Source organism: Antedon mediterranea, chromosome 1, assembly GCF_964355755.1.
Source record: "Antedon mediterranea chromosome 1, ecAntMedi1.1, whole genome shotgun sequence".
Taxonomy (NCBI): domain Eukaryota; kingdom Metazoa; phylum Echinodermata; class Crinoidea; order Comatulida; family Antedonidae; genus Antedon; species Antedon mediterranea.
This window is the reverse complement of record NC_092670.1, coordinates 10,771,665-10,783,468: the sequence shown is the minus strand read 5'-3', so window position 1 is coordinate 10,783,468 and position 11,804 is coordinate 10,771,665. Positions and strand designations below refer to the sequence as shown.

Here is an 11,804-nt window from a genome sequence, read left to right as displayed (position 1 = left end):
CCGATCCTCTTCGGTCTCGATGATTCGTATCCTGCCTTACTGGTCCTCTTCGGTCCCGACGATTCGTATCCTGTCTTACTGGTCCTCTTCGATCCCGATATTTCGTATCCTGTCTTACTGGTCTTCTTCGGTCCCAATGATTCGTATCCTGCCTTACTAATCCTTTTCTCTGAAAGTACAAAGTTTAAATACAAAATTGAGTAGGCCTAAATGTATTAATAAAATTACTAAAATATAGTTTGATGTGTTAAACACATCAAACTTTGTACATTTTAGAGTGTTTTATGAGGGGCTGTGGAGACATTTTACAATGTTATCCTGCTGTGAGTGGTGAATATGTGATGCAGCCATGTGATGGAGGACCAGAGTTTGCTGTGTACTGTGACATTAGGGAAAGTGGCAATTGGACGGTAAGAAGTGTAGGCAATATTCTAAGATATCCTTAATTATTACTTCATTCCAAAAAACGAAAACGGTGCATCATCATTACTGTAAGTACTGCCAGGGTTCAGCGTGGACAGAAATCATTTATTATTGAAAATAATGTCATGATTTAGCAGAGAAACGTTGCCCAGCAGTGGGACGTTACAGGCTGAAAATTATGTTGAAGTGTTGCCAGAAAGGGCTAAATCCAGTTGTGTTAATGAGGTGGGTGATGGGGTAATCGGGCTAGTATCTTTACCAGGTATAAGACTGTGTGTTGAAATTGGAGTATTAACAGCCGAATTTCCCGAACGTAAAAACATGTTACAATATGATTAGGCCATGTAAAAAAAAACAACAGTTGATCGTCCTGGTTTTCTAAAAAAAGGAAGGAAGAGGCTCTTTTTATTTTTTATTTTTTATTTTTCCAAGATGGCGACTCACTACCGTATTTTCTTGAATAAACATGCCGCTATGAATAAAAATCACTCCCACCCCTCGCATACACCCTTCCTGACAATTCAAATAAATATGGTAAGTACTGTAAGATGTCTAAACAAACATAAGTATACAGAACAGCAAATATTAAAATACACCTTTTTTTTTTTTTATCAGGGGGTCACAATAAAAGTCCTTTTTGTACACTTTGACTTTATATCAAACTTCTGGATATTATTAGCCTACTGTGGCACAAATGCTCTAGTGTTTTTCCTTTTGGGTGTTTTGCCTGATTCCTTGCATTCACTACAAAGTGGATAATTCATGTTCTCAATTGATAAATTGTGCTCAGTTCCACAATAAAAGCACAGGGGGTCTGTGAATGTTATGTAATAAGCTGCTTCGAGAGGCAGGGCACATGTCATTTTGTCATTGACAAAAACAATAGAATCGTCCTCTCCCAGGATGTCTTGAAAACAAGTTCCACATGAATACGACAGTGTGTCCAGTTCTCGTTCCAAGAGCTGCCCTTGGTCACGCTTCAGAACATGTGCTGCATAACATACTCGCCACTTGAGGCATTCTTCACACTAGAATAAAGAATGAAAAAGAGTAGGGGTAAATATATGGTAAATTCAGTTGTGTTGAAAGAATTCTGAACATGACAATAATATGATAATATGACATCCAAAGAGGGAGGGAATATCAATGCATACACACATATTTTAAACAGGACGTGGGTCATGTACCCGAACACGTCCGTAAACATCTAGCCTATATATATGGGACAGTTTCAACCCAGCCGGGTCGATTCGCCCCTCTATGGATAGGCAAACTCTACACTCTCTCGCGACAATATGCTAGCCTACAGTTTTGTTACTTCTATATGAACATTTTTACCGAACAATTACTCACCTCCGTAGTTTGGTATTGGTCTCCTATCGGTCCACCTTGATCGAATTCGCCGCCTGCAAAATCAGAGAAAATGTCTGCGAGAGTACGTCGGCCATCCACAACACCGTTCTCGCATACCAACAAGGGCCGGCTTCACGATTTTTGTTGCAGTCCGAATCGAAACACAAATAAAAACCATGTTGTTTAACTACTATCTAGTCTAGCAGTATCCTACTATCCTAGATCAGATTATTATGTAACAATTGATAAAAGGACTAAAAAGTAGGCCTACCAAGGAACCAATAATTATAAATATTAATAGTGTATACTGTAACTCAAATGTATAGAATATATCGATAGAAACGGAAGGTAGAACCAAAAACATGTGTTCTCCAAATCCAGTCGTTTTTTGCTTCACGGCAACATTTTTAAGGAGTAGCGAGCATATAGCGGCTGTGAAAATTCTAATTAGATCCAGACGTTTATGTAAAATATTATACCCATGATGAGTGTAATTCAAAATATTCATACATTCAACGGCAGTGATACCTCTATCATCGCTGACCTATAATCAAAGAATATGACCTCAAATTTATCGCAGTCGACGATGTGTATAGAATGGCTCCCGACGGCTGTGGATCACGAAAAAAGAAAGAGCTAGGCCTAGCTTTCGACAAAGGTACAACATAAACCAATGTTTTATATACAAAATATCGAAATAAAAAAAATAAGTTTATCAGCTCTCTTTAACTGGAAAAATAATTTTACATTTAACTAAATTAAACTTAACTAAAATCTTTGACTTTTTTGGCTAATATACTGACAACGTTTCTCTCTAAGAGAAAGCTTCTCATAATCGACCACCTCTGATAAGTGACCACCTCTCTTAAACGTTCATCACCTCTCGTTAGTGACCTCTCCTAAGGAACAACTTCTCTTAACGACCACTACCTCTCGTAAGTGACCACCTCTTTTAAAGGACCACTTCTCGTAAGCGACCATATCCTCTCATTAGGGAAAGCTTATCATGATCAACCAACTCGTAAGCGACCACCTCTTCCAAAGGACCACCACCTCTCGTAATAGACCATAGAGAGAGATTGCCGCTTATACCCCTTTCACACCAAAACTCCGGAGTGTCTCCGGAGACACCCCGGGGTTTATGACCATTCAAAACGTCGAGAAACTCCGGAGATACCCCTTTCACACCAACCTAGCAACTCCGGAGTTTTTTAAATAAAAATATAAATACCGCCCTCTATTCTGTTCGTTTACATCGCGACGATGGACGATCAAAATCAATCAATTTTACTAATTAATCACATGTTATCAAATAATTACCTTTTTTTATTACAAATCAACAACGCCAATCAACAGTTAAGTTTTTCTATAAATGAAAGCAATTCCAATTTCAGAAGAGGACGCGTCCATCGTCGTGAGAGATTCTGTAGGCTGCAGCAACAAACCATCACGGCCCACTTGATCGCGGCGACCGTCAGATCTTCAACGATCGAGCGAGGCCTATGGGCTCGAAACAGAGAGTATGGACGTTTATTTTGGACTTATGAAGTCAATCATTATAATAATCAAATTTTTCGTTCGCATTTTCGCATGTGTCGCGATACATTTAATAATTTATGCGAGTTATTGAGGCCCCAGATAGAGAAGAGCGACACAAACTTCCGGCGATCAATCCCATATCAGGAACGAGTTGGAATCACTCTTTGGTGGTTGGCAACACCAACCGAATATAGGTACTGTATTGTATCTATCTCTCTAGTGATTGATAATTTATTTAATTCTACTATATGTCATACATAGGAATAACAAAGATTCCCTTCAATCAATCAATCAGTAAATTAATTACTATACTGAGATCAGCCCACTCTTTTTGAAACTAAATATAGGCATAGGCCTCCTACATTCTCTAAATTCTTTTACTCCTACCTTGGAATTAGATACTGTATATGTCCACTACATGAGTCAATAAAAATATAAGGCTATATCAGAACTATTTCCTATATCTTTTTAATCTAGGCTTAGGCCATGTGAGCCTACACGTAGCACCTACACACCGAGAAGTTAGAGTCACAAATGAATGATATACAGCCGATGCGTGCAAATGCCAAGGGCTTTTGCGCGTCGTGAGGAAATTGTAACACTTTGTTACAATTTTCATCATTTGTTTGGGGGTCAATAGTTTGCTTTTACTATGTTTACTAGGCCTATATAAACAAAACAAAAACTTATAAAAAAGATTTAATTTCCCTTATAATATGGCTCGTAATATGGCTAGGCATAATGAAAATTCACTCTGCACCATACCATAATTGATAACTCAAAATGTTATTAGCTATATTACCTCCTGACTATAACAAAATGCTTTTTTTTAAATTGTCAGGTCACTGGCCAATATGTTTGGAATAGGAATATCGACGCTATGCACAATAGCACATCAAGTTGTGGCTGCCTTAAAGAACAGAGAGTTTCTTCAACGCTATATTTCACTGCCAAAGGGTATATGCGAATATTTTATTTTTTTTATTATAAAAATACAACATAGTTATTTTTCCCCTGAAAAAAAAAACTTGGATCATAAAAATCGATTTTTTTTTCATAACAATCTGTAATTTTAAAAAAAAAGTCAAATTGACTGGAAGTTTTTTGTTGAATTTATCCGATTATTCTGTATTTTCTTTCTACGAAAAAAAAATGGCCTATTCAAAGTTTTTTTTTAATCCTCATCTTCCATGTTTTTGTGGGACAATACTGTACCTCTTTAACAATATTGTACAACTTATTTATTTCATCATTTACCAAATGGCATTTTTTATTTACAAATATACAGGTCAGAGATTAGATGATACCATCAGTGGATTTGAACAGAAAGGTTTTCCACAATGTGCTGGCGCCATTGATGGTACCCACCTTCCGGTTCTCGGCCCATCAGAGAACAAGGCGGACTATCACAACAGGAAAGGATGGTACAGCATCATTCTTCAAGCCGTTGTGGACCATAAGTATAGGTACCATATAACAATTAATGTCATGAGTTACCGTAACTGGTATACTGTATCCTTAACAGTAACTGAATGATATTCTTTCACACACACACACCATTCTTGATAAAATTTAACAGCTGACGTAAAAAGTATCAATAATGTATTTATAGCACTGGTTTTAAGGTTTATTAATAATTTTACAGATTTACTGATATATATGCAGGATGGCCAGGTCGCACACACGATGCTAGGGTCTTTGCCCACTCAGCTCTGCCTGAATTAGCTGCCAACAACAATGGCCTACTCTTCAGTGCAGAGGTACGTTTCTTAAACATGTTTGAATATTACTATACATAAAACATTTTATTTTACATGAAATGCAATTTAGATACTGTACAGTACATAATATGTCATTTCCCCTTTTGTGTTTGTAGAAAAACAAGCAGTTGAGTGGGTTGAATGTCCCAGTGTGTTTAATTGGCGATCCTGCATATCCGTTGCAGCCATGGTTGATGAAAGGTTACATCAACAACAACCACCTAACTCCAACCCAACGTCATTTCAACCGGCAATTAAGTTCAGCCAGAGTTGTAGTGGAAAACGCCTTTGGAAGACTTAAAGGGCGATGGAGACGACTACTTAAGCGCAACGACACCTCCACAATATTTTCAAGTGACATTGTTGCAGCCTGCTGTGTGTTGCACAACTTTTGTGAAATTCACAAAGATGTGTATAACCCACAGTGGGATGTAACAATAAATGAAGAGGTGCAGCATGGTTTGATTCAACCAGATGAAGATCCAATTAATGACCGACCTGAAAGAGCATCTGAAATAAGAGATGCTATTGCAGCATACCTCACGATTTAATTTAAAAAGTAATTCAAATACCAATAAGCTTTGTTTTTTTAATTTTATTTTTGTACACCATTTGTTAATTATAAATACTGTATGAATGGGTCATTTTCAAATACAGTTTAGTAGTTTAATCAATATTTTATTAATGTAGTACATATCTTACCTTAATAATAATTTTTATTTATTATAAATTCAATATAATTATATAACAACTTGGTGAGACAGCATAAGGAACATATGTATTAATTAATGTATTCATTTAAAACAAGTTATTTTATTGTGGAGGATTTTGTGGGTGAGGATTATAATTGGGAAGCATTGGAGGCAGAGTGTAATTAGGGCGGGGATGTTGCAAAAATTGGGCAAGCATTGCCAATGTCTGCCTCTGGCTTTCTTGAAAAGATGCCATCATTGTTTGCATATTTTCGTTATGCTGCCTTACCAAGTTGTCATTCGCCATCTGATGTCGCTCCTCTCTCTGTCTTTCTTCTTCAGCAAATTGCCGGTTTTGCTCCCCCATGACCTGAACTAATGAGCCAGTGACCGCATCCAGAGTTTCCTGTAGTTTAGTCTTCTTTTTGGCCTTTTTTGGTGGTCCTAAAAATGCATACATGAAATTTTATATTTTAATTTATACTCTGCCAAAAAACTGAAAAAAATTGAAAATGTTGATGAAAGTAAATTAAGTGGGTCTTGACAAAAAATGTTGCCACGGTTAGACCAAACACTTTCTGTTAAACTTTATTTATGAATTTTTAAAGTAAGTAATTGCCACCACCTACTTCTTGCAGGTAATGCTGGTTCTGCAACTGGTACAGCAACCTCTTCTTCTTCTTCAGCTGATGCTTCTGCTGATGCTTCTTCTTGTTCTTCCTCCTCTTCTGCTGCTTGTTCTCCCTCTGCATCTAATCCTCTTTCTACCATTTGCATATCAACAATTGCATTGGCAATCACTGAAATTAGTTTTGATAAAATGTATCAACATACAAATAAGCCATGCATCATATCTTGAAAGTAAATAGTTCTTGTATACTAATTTAAATTTAGAAGTTGTAGATGCATTTTTAATATCTACATGGATTGAATTCCATAATTAAGCTTATTGGTATTTAATAGAGTTCTTGATCAAATTGTTTGTACATTTAGGTAAAAGATAATCATTTGCATTGCGTGTATTATGCCTATTTAGTTGACTATGTTTCATAAAGTTAAGTAGTTATTAAATGATTTCATGAGTTTATTATTTTCGTATTTGTACATAAAAAAAGCAGATTGCAAACTATTGATATCAAAAATATTTTATGTTTTAAATTTTTAAGAGTGGTTTGGTATGAGCTAGATAAGTTGATTTAGAACAAATACAAAGCGCTTTTTTCTGTAATTTAAAGAGATGGTCAAACTTTGAAGTTACCGTGTGGTAATACATGGGCATTGAAAATGTTTATTTGTAATAGTTCCCATAACAAAGTACAATATGACAAATATTGAAGAAGCATGATATTATAATGAAAAAAGAATATTTGTTGGTAAAATATATTGAAGTTTTCTCATTACTCCAATATTTATTGAAACCTGATTAGTAATTTTAGTTAATTTTTCAGTTGTAAATGAGCATTACAAAATAATTTTTTTTTAGTAATCTGTCTTACTTTTTAGATGAATTGAATGCTATGCTGTTGTGCAATATAAACAAGTTTTAAATTGTACAAGTAATAAAACTTTCAAATAATTACAGTACTATAATATGTTATGCTTTTTAACGTTATTTGTAATTTTACCAATTGTAATACCGTTCAACAAGGACTTAAGTGATATTACCCAAAAATAGTATAAAACTTACCAACTGGTATATCATTATTTTCATCTATCTGTACAGTCGACATTGAAGTGCCTTCCTCATCATCACTGCTGTCGGATGACTCTTGCTCTCTATGTACAGCACTTATTATATTTAAAGGTTTAGCTAATGCTGAGTTTCCCCATATTGCCTGGCACTGATCATAAAATTCATAGCTCTGTCTCCTTTCTCCCGATGTCTTATTCAGTCGTAAAATTTTAAAAAATTGTGCCTTTAATGCCTTAAGTTTATACACGATATGGGCATGTGTTTTATCTAAAACACCCATTTCCTAAAAAACAACAAAAAAGTCAGTCACTCGCAATAAATATTCAATTTAATACACAGAATATATTCTAAATCAGCCGCATGAATAACAATAAAGGAAGTACACAGTAGGTCAGTGTAATCATTTATTACCTACAGTATTTACTAGGCCTAGCCTAGGTCTATTGTATTGTATTAATTATTAGTTACCATTTCAAACTGACCTTTAGTCTCTCTGCTACTTTGTCGTAGCAACGACGATCCCTGCTTGTACCATTCACCATGGTATTGACGGCAGCCTCACCCCGGATATCTAATAGTAGGCGGATTTGTCCTGGAGTCCATGTTCCATTGGTCTTAATAATAGGCTTAGTAGGCCTACTACTACTACGAGGGCTACTGTTAATGTTATTCCTACTAAGGCTACTGCTCGTACTACTACTACTAGGTCTAGGCCTAATAATAGGGACAGGCCTGCTACTACAACTACTTTTCTTCTTACTCTTCACCGACATTATAAGGGTAGGATATTACTGTAACTTGTAAGTAAATTGAGTCTGACGTTCTCAGACTCTCTGACGCTGTGTAACTAGCCTAGTCCCTAGAAGAACTAACTAAGAAGGCCTATAATATAGCAGCTAACTTGTTTGTTATTATAGGTATGTGAATACAATTTAAAAACACAACAGACCGTCACGACCGATCGAAGTGACTGCTGATTACGCACATACCCGCGCCGCCTACAGTACCTAGCTATAGTCTGGTAGCTAAATTGCTAGGCTACGCGGCCTAATTCTATTAGCGCCTAGATTGTTTAGTAGCCTCGCTAGTATTACTATTAGTAGGCCTAGTATTTTTAGGCCTACTACTAGGCCTAGGTAAATGAGTATTAGAAATATACTTATCTTAATACTTAAACTGTCATATATTATTGTTGAAACGATAGATTATTGGCTATTAAAAGTAAAAAATCTATTCAACTCCATCGAAACCAAACAACAAAGCTATAAAACGATACGTGATAACTTTCGCGGGCAAAATACTGCGAACAATAATTAGGCTATACTTATTAATATTTTTATGCTTTACTAATTATTTTAAAATTTCTCAAAAATCCTATAATATTTTATTTATCAATTTTTATTTTCTAATACATGCTATATATTTGTTTACTAAATTTAAAGTTTTTTGAAATAAAACTAAATAAACAATTGATTGTGCGAGGATAACCTTTTGACCCGAAACACTCCGGAGTTTGATGTTGGTACCTTTCACACCAAAACACCGGGGTGTCCCCGCAGTTCGCTCTCCGGAGAATGTTCAGCTGTTCAACCCCGCAGTTTTAAACTCCGGAGTTGCTTGATTTTACCTTTCACACCAAACAGCGGGACGTCAACTCCGGGGTGTCTCCGGAGTGTCTCCGGAGTTTTGCTTTTGGTGTGAAAGGGATATTGTACAAGATTAATTAAAAAATCTCCTAAAACAGGATGTGAATCTCAAAAAGCATAAATAAATCAAAACACTCATTAGGTATGCATCATTTTACATAGCATATATTAATTTTTTACATGTTTAAATAAAACAATTGTATTAAAAAAACTGCATGTATGCAGTAAACTAAAGATGATATGTTTTGTTTGTTTAGGTGATTCTTTGGCATCAATTCACAATGGTAAACAATTTACAACATACAACAGAGGCAATGATAAGAAATGCAGTAGTAACTGTGCTGAGCAATACAAAGGTGCTTGGTGGTACAATAACTGTTATCGTTCAAACCTGAATAGCCTTTATCTTACACCAGGTACATAATTATAATAACACTGGCATCATATCGATATATGGTCGTTTTAAGGAGGTGGTTACTTACGAGATGGCTGTTTTTTAAAGTCGGTCGCTTTACGAAAGGTGGAGACTGATAGCTAAGTAAAGAGATGTATTTGCACAAATTTAAACATAGGTTTGTAAAAAACACACAGGATTAAAATTGAACTTGAACAAAAAAGATTTCCAACTTAAAAGAATTTTTCCGCAAAAAAATACAGAATATTTAAGTCCAAACATATCTCAACATTTTCTACTGTACGTTAGTGGTTAAATTTATATTAGTGTTACATTAGTGGTTAATGAAGTTTGTTTTGTTAGTGCTTAAAGAAACTGTTACATTAGTGATTGATTTTTTAAGCTCAAATAATATATGGTTAAATGTACATAAAACAAATATGTGTAACAGAAATAAAATGGCCAAATACAAAATTATCACAAAAGTTTAACTATTTATTTGATAATTCACAGCTCTTAACCTGAATTCTTGGTTGGCTAGACAAATGGTCAATCATATTTCATCCAACCACATGATCTAGCCCTGAAATCACACTTCTACGTATTCCTCACAGAATAACACAGAATTATCAATATTTTATTTAAAACTGAAAGCACATCATCGGATCAAAATACTGTATGCTATTATGCACGATCTGGAATACGTTCTTCTTTTGCTATCCACCGTGTCTGATGAAGACTAGCTAGGTTGGTATCTGTGTGTGTGTGTGTCAGTCGAACATTCAGAAGCAATCCCTTTATGTTGCGGAATGATCTTGCGCAGTGTGTACAAAGATGTACAAGATTTTCGATAGACCATCAGTTTGTTATTTTAAAAGGAACAGAAACGCAACCAGCTGAAGTAAACTGCGCGGTTTGAATTGTTTTCTGCAATTTGTATAGTATCCATACGTTTATAGGGAGCAATTCCAGGTTTATATTTTCACAATTTTCATACCTCAGCTCCAACAAGTGTGCTTGATGTTGTGGAGACTCGTTTGCACTTCCCACCACCAAATATTGCATACGTCCAGAGTTAAACTGACATTTTCTTATTTTTTAAATTGTTCCTCACCCGTCTAGACCCCTTCTAAATTTGGGAAACTGCAATGGAAAAGTATACTATTATTAAGTTAATCCTTTAAGTTCACAATTTTTAAGCACACCTTCCCCATTTATTAATCCTCAAATCCGTCAATGAAATTGCATACAGTAAAATCGAACAGAAGAAAGAAAGATCTGAATTACCTACTGTACTAAGTGCTGGGTGATTTTTTATGGGTTATTTCGAAACTTTCTACAAATTATCGCAAATACTTTATACTTTTCATGGTTAGAACTTCTTTTTGGTCTCCAAACATGAATTTGTATTATTTACTTTGCAGTTAAATATATATAAAAAATAGTAATATCTATAGTATTTAATTAAAAAAGTGTGTTTTAAAGATGTATGCAAACAACATAATTATGAAAAATGAATTATTGCAACACCATCCAATTTAATTTCTCAAAGACACTAAATTTACAAATGCTATTATTCTATGCAAAAGGTATGTTTTCAATAATTAAACTAATTTTGATTAGAATTACACAATTGCAGTACTTTTCACAGCATAATACACCCAAATACAGTATTATATTTTGCGACCTTGTACGATCTCAGAATACATAACTATAATACATATTCAACAATAATCTTATGAGTTAATGATACAATGAACACTTTTAATAAAGCGCCGTATTAATCATTTTCAGAAGGTGGTTGATTATTATTATTATTATACATGACATGATAAATTCTTTACTTTTCTTTGAAAATTAATTAGATTTGTACAATAACGATGTAACCATAGAAAATGTAACTGTAAATATTGGAATCAAAATTACAGAGCTGGAGAACGACAACAAATGTAATGGATAACGTACATATATTAGGTCATTAAAGGGTGTTCAACATGGATAACTCCCGAATATCTTTGTGGATCATTCTGTAAAAATCGTTTTGTTGATATATGATTGTTAATATTTTCATTATTGTTTTAATTATGTTAGCTTTAAAGCATGGCTGTGATTTTATTACAACAGAGGTACATATTAAATGGTAAATTAAATGCATATACAGTACTTTAAAATGAATGAATGTATTAAGTATATTTCACTACAGGGACAATATTTTATTCACACGACATTGTTGCTGAATTATTTCCATAATAATCTACATGATGATTGTGAGAACTCATAACGATGAAGTTGAAGCCTACCTAG

The 11,804-nt window shown here is 34.6% G+C and overlaps 3 protein-coding genes across 3 annotated transcripts; 1 reads left to right on the top strand and 2 right to left on the bottom strand.

Moving 5' to 3' along the window:
* Window positions 1-763: 763 nt before the first annotated feature.
* On the bottom strand, window positions 764-1,954 carry LOC140046396 (uncharacterized). Its single transcript, XM_072091043.1, is given in 4 exon segments — window positions 764-1,451; window positions 1,777-1,872; window positions 1,875-1,901; window positions 1,904-1,954. Coding segments are annotated over 4 exon segments (522 nt in total). The 3' UTR covers window positions 764-1,103.
* A 2,215-nt stretch (window positions 1,955-4,169) lies between these two features.
* Window positions 4,170-5,626, top strand: LOC140041356 (uncharacterized). Its single transcript, XM_072087631.1, has 4 exons — window positions 4,170-4,272; window positions 4,604-4,775; window positions 4,961-5,075; window positions 5,192-5,626. Exons 1-4 carry the CDS (start codon window positions 4,170-4,172, stop codon window positions 5,624-5,626), a joined length of 825 nt encoding a protein of 274 aa, XP_071943732.1.
* Window positions 5,627-5,719: 93 nt separating this feature from the next.
* Window positions 5,720-7,949, bottom strand: LOC140046389 (uncharacterized). Its single transcript, XM_072091030.1, has 3 exons — window positions 7,455-7,949; window positions 6,397-6,567; window positions 5,720-6,211 (listed from the first exon to the last, which is right to left on the bottom strand). The coding sequence occupies exons 1-3, from the start codon at window positions 7,738-7,740 to the stop codon at window positions 5,889-5,891; spliced, it is 780 nt and encodes a 259-aa protein (XP_071947131.1). The 5' UTR covers window positions 7,741-7,949; the 3' UTR covers window positions 5,720-5,888.
* Between the last annotated feature and the right edge of the window lie 3,855 nt (window positions 7,950-11,804).